This window comes from Protopterus annectens, chromosome 2.part2, assembly GCF_019279795.1.
Source record: "Protopterus annectens isolate FY-2018-M chromosome 2.part2, PAN1.0, whole genome shotgun sequence".
NCBI lineage: Eukaryota > Metazoa > Chordata > Ceratodontiformes > Protopteridae > Protopterus > Protopterus annectens.
The window spans coordinates 656,324,180-656,343,851 of NC_056730.1; the positions used below are offsets into that span (position 1 = coordinate 656,324,180).

The following is a 19,672-nucleotide window of genomic DNA, read 5'->3' on the forward strand; positions in this document are numbered from 1 at the left end:
TCCCCGCTACTTAAATATACCAACTCAGAGATTGCGCTACAGCATAGCAAAGGAAAATCTTCCATTTCTGCACCATACTCCGTTAAAGTACGATCTAGGAGTTGGTATATTTAAGTAGTGGAGGGTGTGGGGGGTGCAGGGGTGCTTGCCCCCCTGCTTAAATCTGTTACTTTTCTTTTTTTTTTTTCTTTTTTTTTTTTATCAGATATTCGACGTTTCAGAACTTCGATTATATGGGGTCGACCATATGGTGTTCGAAGTTCTAAAACTTTGATTATCTGATATAGACCCACACAAAAAGGCTTGGTGGGCTCAGAAGCTTACATACAGTCCTGGATAAAGCAAATCTGTATCTGGACTAGACTAGCTACAGGAAAGGCGGGAAAAGTGCAAATGCTGGCTTTTAAACCAGAAAGTTGAAAGAGATGGAAAAACTGCCCAAACGGCCAATATACTACAATTTCTGGGCCGGAAACCACTCCTCTTGTGGTAGATAGGCTACCTAGTGCTTACCACTCCCACTGATAAGCTAGAAGGCTTCCCTCCAACACAGAAAGGCTTGGGGGGCTCAGAAGCTTACAAACACTCTGGAATTATAGACAAACTCACTAAACTAGGTATAAATCCCTATGTCACAAGATGGGTTGCCAACTGGCTCACTGACCGAACCCACACTGTGAAAGTAGCAGACTCTAAATCCAACTTCAGACCAGGGACAAGTGGAGTACCACAGGGTTCAGTCCTAGGTCCTCTCCTGTTTGGTATCTACTTCGCTAAATTACAGGCTAACACAGAAGGTCTTTGGCTAACAAAGTTCGTAGACGACTACAAACTAGGAGCCATAATCAAATCTCCTAACGATGTGGACATCCTACAAAAGGGCCTCACTGAGACAGATGCCTGGTGTCAAAGCCATGGCCTCAAGCTCAATGCCAAAAAGTGCATTGTCATCCCTTTTGGTAAAATCTTTGTACCCATGAACTACCACATAGGTGGTAGTCTACTTAACACCGAAAGTGTGATAAGAGACCTTGGGACACAGGTGGACAGTAGTCTCTCCTTTGATAATCACATCGCCACAGTAGTCAGGAAATCCTTCTACGTGGCACACCTCATCATAAAAGGTTTCTCATCCAGGAAAAAGAGGTCATTGTTCCCCTCTACTCATCACTCATTAGACCGATTATAGAGTACAACGCCCCTTTTGGTATGTACCCCACAAGACATCTACAACAACTGGAAAGGCCACAAAAATACCTCACAAAGAGGATTACTGGCCTCAAACAGATGCCCTACGCAGACTGTCTCAAAAAACTCCAGCTTTACTCTGTTGCATATCGCCTACTCAGAGGCGATCTCTGCCTAACATACAAAGCTATGTCAAACCGAGAGCTGTTGGACATGCTCCATGTAAAGAAATCCCAATCCCTCCGAGCCACACGGTCTAGGGACCTAAACCTTGTTACCACAGTAGACAGAACATGCTGGAGGGATAGATTCCTGTCTCAGAGACTTCCCATAATCTGGAACAAACTACCTATCTATATCAAACAAAGCTCCTCATTAGCACTCTTCAAGAAAAATCTTGATGATTGGATGGGAGATAGGAAATTCACCTCGGGGATCACTTCTGTGGCTCTGCTTGACAAGGGCACAGGAAAATAATTTTCTTGGGTGGCAAAAGCCAGGGTACCGTTTGGCTAGGCTTATATGGGCCCTAGGGCCAATAGCCTAGTACCTACCTATGAACCTATGAACAGTCCTGGATACAGCAAATCTGTATCTGGACTAGACTAGTTACAGGAAAGGCAGGAAACAAGCTTTTTTACTTCACAGATGCAGTCCCTTCCTTTCTCCCTCCTAGCCCTACGTTCTACAAACTTTTCACAGCACCATCAAATTGCTGAGGGTGGATATCCTCTTGTTTCCCAGATTTTATCTGTTGTTCCACGTAGAGTAAACCCCCTAAGCTCTGTCAAACTCTTCACAGTATCATCAAGGAGGTCTGGTTTTGGCATCTGTTGTTCTCCTATTAGCCAAGATCTTGGTCTTCCTGCTTACATTTTTAAGTCATCTTTCCTCACTAATAATTTGATTTAACTTTCTGAATTTCATCCAGCGTTGTCTAAACACAACCCAACTGGATCAGGTCAGGGAACGTGTCATTCAGCTGGGTAGTGTGTCAGTGAACAGCATTAATTTGAAGACAGCTCACTGAAACCACTTTATGGAACAATGAGGTATTCATTTTTCTCCACTGTTGTGTCATCTCAGAGTAGGCATTTATGAATCTGGGGGTCATCTCAGAGTAGGCATTTATGAATTTGGGGGTGGAGGGAGGTATAGTGGGGCTTGCTCCTGCAAAAAAATCCTTATTCCAACATTTGCTGAAAGTGGTTTCAATGGTCATCCTAAAAGAGAGGAATGAACTAGACTATTCCCCTTAGAAGGATCTAGCTTTCACTGTTCTCCACTGATTTATGGGTTTTGGATAGGTGTAGCACTGATCCTCAAGCAGTGCGCACCACTCTTGTTTTCCAGCTAACTCTCCAAACAGCCCATTCAGCTGTGCATCTTATACTTGATTGGTCCACAGCACATCACAGTTAACAGGTGATTGACCAAGGCAGTTCTGGCTCCCATTGGTCAGTCCCTTCTGGCTCCATTTCCTGATAGTTTGATCTCTTGGTTCCTTTCTTCTTTGATGATTACAGCCACAGCTACCTAATTAACTTCAAGCTTTGATTGGACTAATATTTGTTTCACAATTTAAGCATGCCTTACTACCACCAAATCTTGTCAGGTTTCTTGGAAAATCATCAAATTTCCACTGCTCACTGTTTAGGAAAGCTGTGATGATGTTATGTAGCCCCTGGACAGCTTTTGCTTTCAAGATGCAGCACCCTTGCTTTTTTTTGAAAGGATGGCTCTAAACCACTCCCTAACCCTCCTTTGTTATTATTTATTATTATTTATTTATTTGGCATTTGTTGACCGGGTTAGTCCAACTGGGCAGAAGCACTTTTTCAGCAGAGGCCCAGGAAGAAAAGCTCCACAATGAATACAATAGTTCACAAAAAGTAAAAGAATTATACTCTATAAAGTTATTTAGGAAAACAAAGATACACTAAGTAGTCAAGTGAGGTATACAACATATTTACATTAGACATAAGCAGTCAAGTCATATTTACATTAAACATAACAGTAGTCATGAATTATATAAAAATCTAGCAGTGCAGACCATTTATTTATTGAGTTGAAATGTGGATAAGGGGCTAGTAAAGACACAGCAATGGAGAAGGAGGCTATTTTTGTTAAAGTTCAGGGAAGAGATAGAAGAGGATATAAGTCAATTATGAAGTATAGGGGAGTAGGGGTACAGCCAGTGAGTAAACAGGAGAGGAGGAAAGGGGGTGGGGGTGGTAGAGACAATTAGAGAAAAGGGGAGTGTGGGTGGTAGAGAGAAATTTGAGAAGTAAGCTACATGCAAAGAGAAGTAAGATACATGCAAACAGGGTGCTTACTAAGAGGGGTGCAAGGGAAGGATGTGAGACTGGGGAGGCTATCAGGGAGGATGATTGCAGTGACAGATCCAGGAGCTCTTTAGAAAGTTTTAAGAACATGAGCAAGAAGACCCCAAGTACAGTCTGTCACAATAAAGAGCCATAGCATGAATATTTGCTGCGAAGTGCATTAACTATAACACGGGATTTCATTTTTGCACCCCCATTTGGCTATAAACAGACACAGGTATTTTCCTTTGGCTACAGTGTCCTAAGACAGATTTTGTTTTTCTGGTGGACCCCACAGAGTATTTACAATAGACATGAGGAACTGCTGACCCACATTAAGTGCAGTTTTAGTCATCTGAAGCTTTTAATTCTTTTTTTTTCAATAATAAATCTTTATTGTTTCATTATTTTCCATACACAATTAAGAACAAAAACAAAATTTAGAAAGAACTACTAACTAATATCACTAACAATAACACCAAAACATATATACAATATTTACATGAATGCTTCCATGTGAAACACTAACTTATACAAGAAAAACATAAGAATAGTTAAGATCACTTCAAGTAATAAACAGTTTGGTTACAAAGTTCTCTTCAAGTGTATAGATAATTCTTAATACATTCAAATTAGAAGTATTATGCTAGTATAATATTAAATACTTGTTCCCAAATTTTTGGGTTATTAATATTTTTATTATGCTGATTCAAAAGTAATTTGTGAGCTAATATATGCCTTATTGCCAAAACTCTAAAGTTATCCCATGATGTTTTAGATGGGTCTAACCAATTAGTAGCTATATAAAGCTTCATTAATAAAAAGATATTAATACATATAATACTTTGTGATCTAGGGAGTTCTTTCGGAGGAATATGCAAAATCATGAATTTCCATGACAACGTTGTACTTTGGTAACCCATCTTCTGAAGTTGTATCTTAAGGGAATTCCAAAGTTTATATATGCATTTGCAGCTCCAGAACATATGAAGAAGATCAGCCGGTTGGTTTTTACAATATGGACAAGTTGGAGAGTTTTTAGAGTTAAATTTATGCAGGGTAAGACGTGTATAATATGCATTATTCCATATCATCATCTGGGTATATATCAATTTTTGAAAGGAAATAGATTTTATAGTCCAGTCAATTGATTTTAACATATGACTTTTGTCTGTCAATGGGATTTTCTCTTCCCAATATTTCGACAGCAAAACTTTATCATGAAATTTAAATTCTTTAATTAATTTATTTGTTGTTGTTATAAATTTAATATCTTGTTGGAGAGCTTGCCAAAAATCCGAGCTTTTAATTATAATCTCATCTTCAGGTTTGAAAATTTTAAAGTAACTTATAGAAAGTTCTCTAATTTGTCTCAAAATAACAAGATAGTTTTTAGGTAAATTAAATTCTTGTCTTATTTGATTAGCTGAAAATTTAAGATATTTATATATGTCAATCAAAGTTAAATTAACTATTAATGAGAACTTTTTGAGATCAATTAACTGATTATTCAATCTCAAGTTAGGATTCCTGTGAAAGGGTTGAAAGACCATCATATATTGAGCCAGATCTAATGATTGAAATAAGTTTTGTAAAGATAATATATATGTTTTAATGTGTTCCATAATCCCATACAATTTCCAAGTATCTTTTCCTAGAAAGGGTATTGCTTTAGGATTAATATTCAGCTTTAGGATATACTTATAATTCAGGACCACCCAAGTTGGTGTTCACTTGGTTCTAGTTATATCGTAATTAGCAATTCTTAGAATCCTATTAGAGTTCACAATTAGATAGTACATTTCAAAATTGGGTAGCTCCAGTCCTCCTCTATTTTTTGGGGTCATTAATTTATCATAAGATATCCTGTTTTTTTTGGCTCCCAAATGAATTTAGCCAATTCTTTATGAATTTGTTTAAAAAATGTCTTCGGGATTATTACTTGAGCAGACCTAAAAATATATAGTAATTGGGGTAATACATTCATTTTAATAATTGAAACTTTTGCTAATACTGGTAATCGTAAATTTTTCCACCTCCCAAAGTCAGATATTATTTGATCCCAAACTGTTTTAATGTTATTAATGTAGAAGTCTTTATTTTCTGTAGAGAAACCAATACCCAAGTATTTAATATTTTCTTTAAATGTTACCTGTCCCACCAAAGGCAATAACGAAAAAGGTTTAGGAGTTCTTAAAGGGAAAATATTGTTTTTTTTTCAAATTAATTTTATAGTTAGAGATTTCTGAAAAGTCGTTTACAGCCTTTAATAACTTTTCAGTATCTGAAATTGGGGATGTACAATAAATGTTGAGATCATCAGCAAACGCTGCCATTAATATTTTGGTTCCATAAATTATTGGGGCATTATGATATAGATTCTGCTTGATATATAAGAATATAGGTTCAAGATAAAAATTAAATAGTAAAGGGGACAAAGGGCAGCCCTGACGTGTTCCATTTTTAATCTGTATTCTTTTAGAGAAACTTCTATTAATGTACAGTGTGGTATAAGGATTACTATATAATATTTGTAACATTTGAACAAACTCTTGGGATATATTAAAATATGGTAAAGATCAAACAAAAAGTTTATATCAACCCTATCAAAGGCCTTCTGTGCATCAATTATAAGGGCATAAATATTAAGATTATTTAGTTTAGCATGAGCTATCATAGTATGAAGTGTAAGTGTATTATCACTAGTTTGTCTAGCTGCCATAAATCCAGCCTGTTCCTTAGATATTATATGAATCATGATTTTTTTTAATCTAGATGCTATAATAGAGGTTAACATTTTCATGTCTACATTTATTAATAATATTGGTCTATAATTATCAGGGTTTTGGGGATCCGAATTAACTTTATGTATGAAAATAGTTTTTGAAGCGTTAAGATGAGGATCACTAATTTTATTCCTAATTATATAATTAAATACATGTGAGAGTATTTTACCGAAGATGTCAGCAAACACTTTATAGAATTCCACTGTCAAACCATCAGGACCTGGTGACTTATGTGATTTCATATGTTGAATTGTATATACTACTTCTTCTTCAGATATCGGTTTAATCAAATCACTTTGAATATTCTCTTCTATTTTTGGAAAGTTAATTGTTTATAAAAATCGTTTATTAGTTCTATGTGAGGACATATAATTTTGCCTATCATATATATTAGTATATATCTGCTCAAAAATATTAATGATATCCTCAGTGAAGCTTTTAATTCTAACACAGATTCAACTACACTGGACAGTTTAAACAGGTAAATTTAAATTCCAGGCATAGTTGATTCTTAAATTTGTTAAAACTGTGGTCTACTGCTTCATGTTCAGGGGTGTTAGTCTTTTGTTACATTTACTCTGAATAAGTCTGCAAAAGCAGATGAAAGAACTTACTGATTCCAGTAAAACATATCAGTGATGTTTTTAGCCTAAGATTGTGATTTTATCTATTTATTTTTCTCTGTGGTTGTTTTCAATATTTGAGGTTTGGATTCAACTTTTAGCACCTGTATCACAAATGTCTAAAAGTAAAATAATATGCAATATTAAAGTAGGACTCTAAGGCACACAATGTTATTTGATTTTCATGGACTTCATATTATTGCTTCAAGATGTTTTCCTTCACATCTATGCTTGAAACTTTACTCCAGTTTTACTGTTAGGGATTTGTGGTGTTGAAGAATAGTTAGATAGTGTTATGAATGTGAAACTGAAGAAATCTTTTAGAGTTTGGGGCCTACAACTTAGAAGGCATTGTTGCACATTTGAGAAGGCATTGTAACTGCAGTACAGATATGAAGACCAGCTACATAGTTCTTATTATAATCAGCAGTACCAGACCGGATTAAACCCAGGTCTTGCTGGGAAAAAAGACACGATGGTAGATCCCCTAGTATAAAAAGATTATACAAAAAAAGAAAGAAACTAATGGTCAAAAACAAGTGAGGACAGGTTCAACAGAAGAAGAAATCCTTCAATAGTCTAAACAAGCAAATCAGAGATCTGGTCAAGTCCTCAAAAGCAAAAATAGCTTCCATACCCCATGAAAATCACAAAGCATTCTTTAATTATGTCAGAAATCTTAAGGAAAATGCCCAGCTATGTGCAGAGCCAGTTGTGGATGGCACCACCCGTACTCAAGTGGAGGAAATAGGCAATCTGCTAGCTGATGGATTTGGATCAAGCTTCACTCCCCCCCCCATCCCTACCAGTCGCCCATGAAAGTATATATACCATCATTCTTCAGCATGTTATCTCAAGAGAGCAGATAATCGCCTTGCTCTAAAAAATGAATAAAATAAAAATATATACCATGGACCAAACACAGCTTTATAAAAACTGGTTTAATAAAAGGTAAGCACTTTCGTGCCCAACAACAAGCACTTCATCAGACAAAGAACACATCAGAATAAGGAAAATGTATAGCACAATCAATAAACCAACTTAGCGAAACAGTTTACGTTCTTTCAATAAAGGTTTTAAAGGCACATAGCCATTCAGCCCAGGAAATCTACATGCCTGCAAGATAGTAATCCACCTTGTCTCAGCCTTTTCAATCATGTCACATATATCCCCCCTCTGCTCTTCTGAACAATGCACTGTAGTACTAGAAAACTAAAAGAATGATCATTAAAATCTAAAATGTGCCTAAACAGAGCACTAGTAACATCTTTATTCCTAATATAACCTATGTGCTCAAGTAGCCATTCCCTCAATGACCTACTAGATGTTCTTCGTGTTTCACTGTTGCAGTCATTACATTTGGGTAATCTGCTGGCAGGTTGCCCTCAGTCGGCCTGATTAACAAAGTCTTGGGTCCTGCTTCCTTCTTCCATGACGTCAGGTCGTCAGGGGTATAAAACATGCAGCCGACGCCATTACATCAGTCTTTCTTGCCGCACGGTGCCTGAAGCAGAAGCAGTTCGCAAGTACCGGTCGGCCAACTCCTGAAATTTTCATTTTCGAGTTTCAGAACTGAAGTCTTCAACTAAAAAGCTAAGTACCCCGTTCGGGAAACTTTTTCTTGCTCCTTACCGATGTCAGTAAAAGTTAATAATTGCATTACTTGTGGGAAGCAAATACCTCATAAGGATTTTCACTTTTACTGTATTCCTTGCCTAGGCCCTGATCACGACGTATCTTGCTGTCAGTTCTGTGCTTTATTTAATCAGCGCACTATCCATCATCGGTACATTTTTGCTTCTAACTATTTTGGATCATGGTTTAATTATCCAGAAATGACATCGGTTAGCAATCCGACTACCGGAATACCTAAAAAACGCAAAGAAAAAGAAAAGACAGGCCGTTGAGGTCCAAAACTGCCGATGACGCTTCTCCTAAGCCAGTCGCCAGTTCGCCGGTACTCAGTGAGGCACTTTTGCAGCCCCTGATACCCGCTACTTCTGATTCGCAGGCCTCTACTGAGACCCATTCGGAGTCCAGTATGCTGCGAGATGCTTCAATTATGGAACCCGTGGATGTCTCCACCTTGGATGGGTCCGGAGCCGCTGTGCAGGCACCGTCTTCTGAGGGTGTATTCAGGCCTACAGATTTGTATATTAAACCGACGCCATCTTCAATATTAAGGCCAAAGTCTCAATCTATGTCTAAAAAGCTGACGCCTAGGCCACATGCGCAGGCCCCTATGCCTAAAAAACAAATTAGCAAAATGGCTGAAGATTTAATTATTCTAATCAGGGGTAGCCAACCTCCACCTTCAAAGAGGCCTAGGGCTGAACCTGACTATGAATCTTCTGAACAAGATTCTATTTCTTCTGACTCTTCTAATGAACATGATTTGTCTATACCTACTTATGAGGACTCTGATGCAGAGGATTCCATTCCTTCTGCTTCTCTCCCTGAGGATTTTTCTTTTGGGGAAACTTTACATACCTTAAGGGAACACTTCCACTGGGAAAGTCAGGATTTCTCTGAATCCAAAAAGAGGCTTAGGGATTTTCTTTTTCCTCAGCATTGGCCTTAGGCTATAGCTCCTGTACTTGACATTGTTGATGATGTGTTTTCAGAATCTAGTATGGCTCTTGATTCTCTGCCTCCGGTTCCTTGTAAGCCAGACAGATACTACAGGGTTACTGACTCCCACAAATTCCTTTTCAAAAATCTTGTTGCGGATCCTGAAACCATTTCTCAAGGCCCCAAGGGCATTAAAGCTTCTACTGCTAAAAATCCTACCACTTCTGATAGAGATTCCAGGGTGCTGGATAGATGGGGTAAGAAGGTTTATACTTCTGCAACCTTGGCAATCAGGGCTTTAAACTGTCAATTCCATATGCTAAAATATCAGCAGCATATCATGGGACTGCTTAAACAGAAAATTATGTTGATTTTTGACTGTGTGGAAAATAAAGATTTACAGGATTTATTGCATTCAGCTGAACAAGCTGGAAAATATACTTTGCAATGTGGTTTTGATTCTTTGGAGGCCTCTTGCAGGGCTGCTGTTATTGGGTCTATGCTTAGAAGGCATGCTTGGCTTAAGGAGCAATCTCTGCCTGATCATGTTAAAGCAAAATTGTTGGATGCTCCTTTGCAGCAGGACCATCTGTTTGGCAATAAGGCTGAAGAAGTTCTAAAAAAGATGGAAGATAAGGCTAAATCTATGCTGACTGTGAAAGATTTCTTACAAGTACAACCTCCAAGATTTAGTAGGCACTGACCTACTAAGAACTGGTCCTTTCCAGTTCCTTCCAGAGCCACTTAATCCAGACCCAGACATGCCAAAAGCACCAAGTTTCAGTCCCAGGGGACTTTCAGAACTAAGCAATGGGGTGCTTCCTCTTCCAAATCTGGAAGCAACTAGACACCTTCCTATGGTAAACAGTCTCAATGACTTTCCTTTAGAATTACCAAGCACTTACCTTTTAGCCGCCCCTTTGGGGGGAAAACTGGCACTTCATGCAAAAAACTGGCAACGTATAACCCAGGACAAATGGGTTTTAAATATAGTGTCCCAGGGATACAGGTTTCATTTCCACATGTTGCCAACTCCAAGCGGATGGCCAGACCTGCCCCCAAATCAGTGGGCAGAGGCTCAGAAACAAGTACTTTCCCTCTTAAATATGGGGGCTATTCAACTAGTACCAGAAGGGGAAAAGGGACAAGGTTTCTATTCAAGACTTTTCCTGGTACCCAGAAAAGACAAATCATGCCGTCCAATTCTGGACTTGTCTACTCTAAACACTTTCCTGGACATTCCAAAATTCAAGATGCTGACTCTTCACCAGTTACTTCCTCTGCTAGGCAAAGATGCCTGGTTGGCAGCTCTAGATCTAAAAGAGGCATACCTGCATATCCCAATCAGGGAATCTTGCAGAAGATACCTCCGCTTCAAAGCAGGCTTTTTGCATTATCAGTTCTCTGCACTGCCCTTTGGCTTATCTACTGCACCCAGGGTCTTTACAAAGTGCCTGGTTCAGTAATTGCATTTTGCAGGCAAAGAAATATTCAAATATATCCATACCTTGACGATTGTCTAATTCAGGCAGAAAACAAGGCCATTCTTCTAAAACATCTGGCGTTTGCAAAAAAGGGTTCTAACTTGTCTATGGTACACCATAAATGAAAATAAATCACAACTAGTACCCTCTCAAAAAATAACATTCCTGGGTGCAAGCTTGAATACAACTGCTCAGGTGGCTTACCTTACACCAGAAAAGCAAATTCAGTTGGTGACTTACTTCAAACAGGTGGCCACAAAAACCCTGCTATCAGCAAGACAAATACTGCAAGCCTTGGGGTTCATGGCCTCCTGCATTCTTCTAATTTCATATGCAAGACTGCATATGAGGAAACTTATACCTTGCATGCAACTAGAGTTCCTTTGGTGGGCAGAGGCCTGCCACCAAAACAAAGGACTGCCATTCACACCAACCCCTGCCACCCAAACCCTAACTACAGACACATCAGACTATGCATGGGGGGGCTCATCTGGCAGGGAAGTGCATTCAGGGCAAATGGAGCTCGAATCAAATGCACCTTCATATCAATCACAAAGAAATGCTAGCTGTACAGAAAGCACTGACAGCCTTCAAGGACTACCTTCATCCAGGGCAACTAATGGTAAAGATGGACAACACCACAGCTATGTGGTACATATACAAGCGGGGGGTACAGATTCCTACCCCCTCTGCAGACAAGCCATGGCATTGTGGAACATGGCCTTGAGCTATCAAGTACAACTACAAGCCCAATTCCTGCCAGGAAAGCTGAATATTTTGGCAGACGATCTAAGCAGAAATCTCATGGACACACAGGAATGGAAACTGGAACCATGGATTTTCAACATGTTGACACGCAAATGAGGGAGCCCAGACATAGATCTCTTTGCCTCACCCCAGAACTACCAGTTGGACAAATTTTGCACAAGAACTCCTCACAAAAAAGCCTGGAAAGTGGATGCTCTGTCCTTCAGCTGGGAAAACCTATCAGTCTATGCTTTTCCCCCTCTGCCTTTGCTTTCCAAAGTTCTACTAAAAGTCAAACAGGACAAACCAAAGATGATTTTGCTTGCTCCAGACTAGCCTCGCCAACACTGGTACCCACTCCTACGCAGTCTGTCACAACTTTCTCTATGGCACCTGCCTCAGACACCTTCCTTACTGTCTCAGCAGAACAACCAAATTCTGCACCCTCAGCTCCAAACATTGAATCTTGCAGCTTGGCTAATCACTTAAATTCTCCCTTAGTATCCCTCAGCAAACCTATGATGGATGTCATTTTGGAGGCGAGAAGACCTAGTACCAGAAAATCGTATGCTGACAAATGGAAATGCCTGGAATCAATCTCAAGGGATGGCCACAGCAGTGCCCAATTTACCTCAGATTTTGCAATACTTAACTGAGATGCTTCACAAGGGCCTATCTTTTTCTTCCATAAAAATCCATGCCTCAGCCATTTCAGCTCATTACAACACAGAACCCTCCCCCCCTTCTCTCATCCTCTGTTAAAGCAGTATCTCAGAGGGGCCAAAAACTTAAGGCCACCCAGGAGAGCTCCAACCCCTGCCTGGGACCTTAACTTTGTACTGGAAAAACTCACTCTACCTCCTTATGAGCCAGCTGATACTGCAGACTTAAAATTCCTTTCCTGGAAAACAGCCTTCATTTTAGCAATCACTTCGGCTAGAAGGATTTCTGAATTACAGGCCCTTATGGCAGTGGAGCCTTTCATCATCTTTCATGCAGACAGGGTGTCACTCAGGACCAACCCATCCTCCATGCCCAAGGTAGTATCCAGTGTGGCTCTTAATCAGTCCATTCGTTTGCCAACTTTCTTTCCCAATCCACAGAACAAAGGGGAGCGGATTCTGCATTCATTGGATGTACACAGACAACTAAGATTTTACTTGGACAGGACTAATTCTCGAAGAAAATCTGAACAACTGCTGGTAGCATTTGCTTCAGGGGCAGAGGAAAAGGCTATTTCAAAGCAAACCATTTCCAAATGGATAAGCCATTGCATTCATTTCTGCTATAAGCACCATGGAAAACCTATCCCCCAGGGGATCAGATCCCATTCCACCAGGGCTGCATCTACTTCTACAGCCTTTCTCAGAGTTGTTCCTACCAGGGATATTCTAGAAGCTGCTACCTGGAGTTCAGTTCATACTTTCACCAAGCACTATCACTTACCAATGTTCTCTAAATCCAGAGCTGGCTTTGCCACTGCTGTTTTGCAGGGCCTTATAGCCGGTCCTAATTCTGTATAAATCCATCCGCCCAACCTTAGCTTTGGGAATCTACCCAAATGTAATGACTGCAACAGTAAAATATGAAGAACATAGTACAGTTGTGTACACTTACCATAAATGTAGATGTTCGAATGTATTCACTGTTGCAATCCTGGTTACCCTCCCTCCAGCCCCCTGTTTTTTCTCTTACTATGCCTTTCCTTTATTTTCTTACACCTAAAAGTCTTTTTGGTGTATTTGCTTTTGTTTGGAGGTATATGTTTTTGTGTTTAAAATTATTTATATATTTTTGCTCCCCATTTGGGGGCACCTGACATCTGAGGCAAGAAAAACTGATGTAATGGTGTCGGCTGCAGGTTTTATACCCCTGACGACCTGACGTCATGGAAAATGGGACATCAACCGATTGCAGGACCCAAGAGTTTGTTAATCAGGCCAACTGAGGGCAACCTGCCAGCAGATTACCCAACTGTAATGACTGCAACAGTGAATACACTCGAGCATCTACATTTATGGTAAGTGTACACAACTGTACTTTTTGCCTACATAAAAACAGGAACATTGATTATAGACAGCCAAGTGTATAAGACATTTAGTCGAACAATCAGCATAAAATGTGGGATTAAACATAAAGCCAGTAGTTGGATGAACAAACATTTGCTTTTATCAAGCATTTGATACATTAAAACATGAGTTATTTGATCTTGGCTATTCTAATGGTGACTTGAAGACAATAAGTAGAGTGATAGCAGGAGCTAGGAAAAAATCAGCAAGACCTTACTTATCTAAGAAGTTTCCTGAGTCATCCTCTAGGAAGGAAATGGTACATGATACACATGTTAGACCTGTTTTAACATTTTCTAGTGATATTAGTAGGATATGTGATGTGATACTTAAGAACTGGCCAGTTCTTATGTCTTATGATAAAGTCCTTGAGATTGTAGGGCAAGCACTGAAGTTTTGTTTTAAAAATGGGTTGTCACTTAAGAGACAACTGTGTTATGGTAAGAATAAGAAATTTGTTTAAGTACCAGATAGAAAGGGAACTTATGCCTTTCAAGGATGTACAGCCTGTTTATATATCTCTAGGTTTAAAATGTTTGTTCATCCAGCTAATGGCTTTATGTTTAATCCCATGTGTTGTATACTTGGCTGTCTGTAATCAATGTTCCTATTTTTATGTAGACAAGACTAGTAGATCATTGACGGAATGGTTACTCGAGCACATAGGTTATATTAGGAATAAAGATGCTACTAGTGCTCTGTTTAGGCACATTTTAGATTTTAATGAGCATTCTTTTAGTTTTCTAGTACTACAGTGCATTGTTAAGAACAGCAGAGGGGGGAATATATGTAACATGATTGAAAAGGCTAAGACAAGATGGATTACTGTCTTGCAGGCACATAGATTTCCTGAGCTGAATGGCTATGTGCCTTTAAAACCTTTATTGAAAGAACATAAACTGTTTTACTAAATTGGTTTATTGATTGCGGTATATATTTGCCTTATTCTGATGTGTTCTTTGTCTGATGAAGTGCTTGTTGTTGGGCATGAAAGTTAAACCAGTTTTTACACATCTGTTCTTGGTCCTTGGTATATATTTTTATTTTATTCATTTTTTGAACTTTTTTTATATACCTGACCTTTACTGCCCGTTTGGTTGGATTTTATTTTTGGAAATCTCTGTGCTCTCTTAAAGATAAAATCATGGCATTAATGGGTCCTGACAACATCCCAGGTTTCCTTTTAAATAACTTAAAACATAACCTAGCAGACCCACCTGGATTCCTATTTAACCACAGCCTCTAGACAGGCTATATTCTGGCAGAATGGAGGACAGCAACAGTCATCCCTCTGTAGAAGGAGGACCATCAACCGACCTAGGGAATTATAGACCCATAAGCCTGACTAGCCTCATCTGTAAGGCCATAGAAAAAATCATCATGGACCTTATCAACAAAGACATAGATAATCTCCAGACTGTGGATCCAACCCAGTTCACATTCAGTAAGGGTAAATCATGTCTGTTAAATCTGGTTTACTACTTCAAGAAAGTCTCCGAGGCAATGGATGAGGGAAAGACTGTGCATACTGCCTACCTTCACCTGGCCAAGGCATTTGACACAATTTCTCACTCAAGTATTATAGAGAAACTCTCTCAATGGGGCATAAACCCCTATGTTACCAGATAGGTACCCAGTTGGCTCACTAACAGTGCCCATACTGTCAAAGTGGGTGAATTCACCTCTAGCAAGAGGTCAGTCATGTGCGGTGTACCACATGCCTCTGTACAACACCCTCTCACGTTTGGTATTTATTTCTCAAAAGTAAAGTCAAATGTAGACTGTCTTTGGCTAACCACATTTGCAGTTGGCTATGAATTGGCAGCAATCATTGAATCCCTGAATGATATTGATATACTGCAGAAAGGATTAATGCAGACAAATGATTGGTGCTAGAATTATGGATTAAAACTAAATGCAAAAAATGTATAATTATTCCCTTTGGGAAAGCAAATACTTCAGCTAATTACAATATAGGCAGCACACCCCTAAGAATAGACCTAGTGGTCCGTGATCTTGGTTCACAGGTTGATAGTAATCTGAATTTTGACCACCATATGTCCACATATGGCACAATTTGTTAAGTAAAGGCATGGCATGCAGATCAAAGGACATTATAATTTTATTGTATTCGGCCCTCATCAGACTAATAATTGAGTACAATGTACCCTTTTGCATGTACCTCACCAGACATCTGCAACAGCTGGAGTGACCCCTGATGTTACTTACCAGGAAGATACTGGGTATAAAAAACAAGTCCTATGTGGCTACCTAGAAAGATTAAAATCTATATCAGTGTATTCTGTTTTCTATAGAATACTAAGGGGCGATCCGTGTCTAGAGTGTCGAGCAGTCTCCAATCCGGCCCTGATCATTCCAGAGATCTTAACCTAGTCACTGACATAAATAAATCATGTTGAAGAGATAGATACATCTCTCTGAGACTACCCCTTCTCTGGAACAACCTTCCCATTCATGTGCAGAAAAGCTCTTCCCTGACCTTCTTCAAGCACAACCTAGATCAATGGATGGGTAATCATAAATTTACTCCTGGGGTGGCATCCATATCCCAAATGAATAGAGGCAGTTCGTATTAGATACCATAGCAAAGGCTTATACCTCTGTGAACTTCATTCACCTAGATATTGAAAATTAGGCAACCTGGGTTAAATATGGCTAGGCTTGTAAAGGCTCTTGGGATGTTAACCTACTAATGTCTTATGAACCTATGAACCTATAAAACAGGACAATAATCTAAAGAATGTGTGAGAAAATAACATAAAGTGATTATTATGAATTTAACTATGGAGGTCAAGAGAGGGGCACAAGCTTATTCTGATAGCCAGATCAACTTTGCCAGTATGTTGCAGTGGTATTCACTCTATGGTATCTCTATGAAGAAACTGTTTCTGTTTCTTTCATGGCTGGAGATGACTCTTTCAAATCTGTACAGCTAATCTGGAGCTTGTCAATAAACAGTTTAATAAAATGGAAGAGAAGAAAAGAATGCCAAGCAGAAATCCTTACAGATATCCCGAAGAAATAATTTTAAGGTAAAATGGGGAGGACAACAGATTTATCCTAAATGTTTTACTTTTGAGATAGCTAGTGAATCCCTGACTGGTGCCACAATTACAAAGGCCTTATAGAGCAGACAAGGATGTAATCCTATGTTGAAGTTGTTTTATAGACCTATAAACACAGCTAAAGTATGTCTGCACCTATAAACACAGCCACAGTATTAGCCTATAAATATAGCCACACTAAGTTTGGTCCTGTAAACACAGCCACAGCACGTCTGGGCCTATAAACACAGCTACAGTAAGTACGGGCCTGTAGAACACAACCATGGTAAGTCTCAGTCTATAAACCCAGACACAGTAAGTCTACACATATAAGCAGAACCACAGTAAGTATGCACATGTAAACATAGCCACACTAAGTTTGGACCTAGCAATGCAGTCATAATAAGTATGTACTTATAAATATGGCCACAGTAGATCTGGGCCTGTAAATACAGCCACAAAACTTCTATGCCTGCAGACATAACTACAATAAGTCTGAGCCTACAAACATAGCCATGACAACTCTTAGTCTATAAAATACAGACTTAGTAAGTCTGTACCTATATATACACAACTGCACTGTCTGGGCCTATAAATGTGGCAATAGTAAATGTGTACATATAAATATGGCCACAGTAGATTTGGGCCTATAAATACAGCTACAGAAAGTGTGGGCCTACAAACACAGCTATAGTAAGTCTGGGCCTACAAACATAGCTACAGTAATCTGGGCCTATAAACACAGCCCTGGTAACTCTGAATTTATAAAACACAGGCATAGTACATTTGGGCCTATGAACACTGCCACAGTAAATCTGCTATTATATATTTTTCTGTAAATGATGTTTGAAAGCATTACTGCTGCTCTCATCTTTCTATCACCACTGTGGTGCCCATGCAGCCCTTACATAAATTCCTTAGCCTTTCAGAAGCTCCAAATGTTGCTGAGAGGCATCAAACTCAAGATGTTAGGAGAAAGTGGGAAAAACATAGACTGGAATGCATTTGGAAATGCAGTTGGCATATATGGTTGCTACTTTTTTAGATGCCTAGAATGGGGCATTTCTTATAGAAGCAGTAGATTTTGCAGCACAAAGCATTCACAAAGCCAAATTCAAAAGTTTGTTTTCACTTTATTACTTAACTGTTGTCTCAGTAAGATTGAAATTTAGTTCTTTCTATTACTTTATACATATAATTTTTAGGTGTGTCAGATAGAGTATCACACATCTCTGCAATATCTTCGGTGAAGTTTAAAATATTTCCCCCCAGAATATCATGCAATGATCCATGTTGTGGATTTTCTTGCAGGACACAGTTACCCAGATCAGAACTATCCTAAGAAAAAAGAAAAGTGGTAACTCTACTGGCTTGTGATTTTGGAAGATACAGAACTATAGCTGATTCCCAAAATAGGGTGAAGATGCCAAGAGATAGTGGAGAAATAAAATACTTGTGTCATGTTTTTCTTTTTCAGTGAATGTGTCATAATACATGAGGAACTTTGATTTGAGACATATACTCCCACACATGCATGTGGAAGGCTGATGCACATGTCTATTATAACTTTGCTACTTCCATATATATTATGGTTAGAAGCCCTTATGATTGTCCTTCAATATGGGCATAATGATTAATTTGAGGATGCTTCTGAAAATTTGCTTTCAAAAGCCAGGTAACGAGGAATAAGCATAGAATCTCTCAATGACCTTTAGAGATTGGCTTCCCTCTTGCACAGTCCTCAGTCAAAAGAATTTAGTAACTAATATTGCCATCCTTCACTGCCGAACAGGCTTACATGCACATACACTCATAAACATACAGCATGAATACACATGGAGAGCCTACATCACTTCTAGCAGCCTTTCATATTCTGGCTCTTATTCCAGTCATTACCACAGCACAGCAATATACCATTGGATACTCATTCATAGCCAGATTTCCAACAACCTGAGCATTTCTAAACCAAAGTCACCAGTGCAGAAATCCAGTAGGCTAGCAAATATAGCCTTACGTCTACCTGTTTCATGACCCAAGTCCTCTGTTGTATCATGTTTTCAACTGTTTCAGAATTAATAGCTTAAGGCACATTTTTTCAATGTAGGCACACTTTTTCTGGACAGCTTTCATCAAGGTCTCTGGTTTCTTTCCATATTCCAAAGACATGCTGGTAGGTTGACAGGCAATGCTAAATTGGTTCTAGTTGTAAACATGAGTATGTGAGCCTTGCAGTGGACTGGCATCTAATTTGAGGCTAGTTCCTCCCAGCATTTATTATTTGCTGTGATATGGTCATGGAGCTCAGCATCTCTGAATTAACTAAAACTGGTATAAAAATGGATGGACCAATAGACCGTAACTGACCTGAGTATACAGTGAGTATTATACGTAATGACTTTTTAAATTAGTTAACTTGTATTGCACGCATTTAAAGCATATTTACTTTCCTTTGACTCCCGTGCCAATAAATGCAAAAATTAACATGTAAATTATTCTTGAAAGCTTAAACAGACATTTTAATGATATTTTCATACCTAAGTCAGCTTTCTTGTTTTGTAATTTGTTTTATATTGCCTTTCAGATATATAGCCAGATAAATATTCACATCTTCCTTGTGGGAACTGTAATTTGGTCCGGTGAAAATGAAGCAAAAGTTACAGAGTCTTCCTCTGAAACTCTGATTAACTTTCTGAAATGGAGAAAGGAAGTCCTTCTTCCTCAAAAACATCATGACAATGTCCAGCTTGTCAGGTAAAAAGTAGTTTCTCACTGGAAAAAGAAAACCTTCACTAGAACTTCTCCTGTTATGTTTCAT

At 38.8% G+C, this 19,672-nt stretch overlaps 1 protein-coding gene across 1 annotated transcript in view; it reads left to right on the forward strand.

Moving 5' to 3' along the window:
- ADAM33 (ADAM metallopeptidase domain 33) overlaps nt 1–19,672 on the forward strand; it is an 897,076-nt gene that overhangs the window by 533,268 nt on the left and 344,136 nt on the right. Inside the window, exon 9 of the mRNA XM_044064075.1 lies at nt 19,439–19,608. Within this exon, the coding sequence (XP_043920010.1) occupies nt 19,439–19,608 (170 nt within the window). The remainder of the gene's footprint in view (nt 1–19,438; nt 19,609–19,672) is intronic.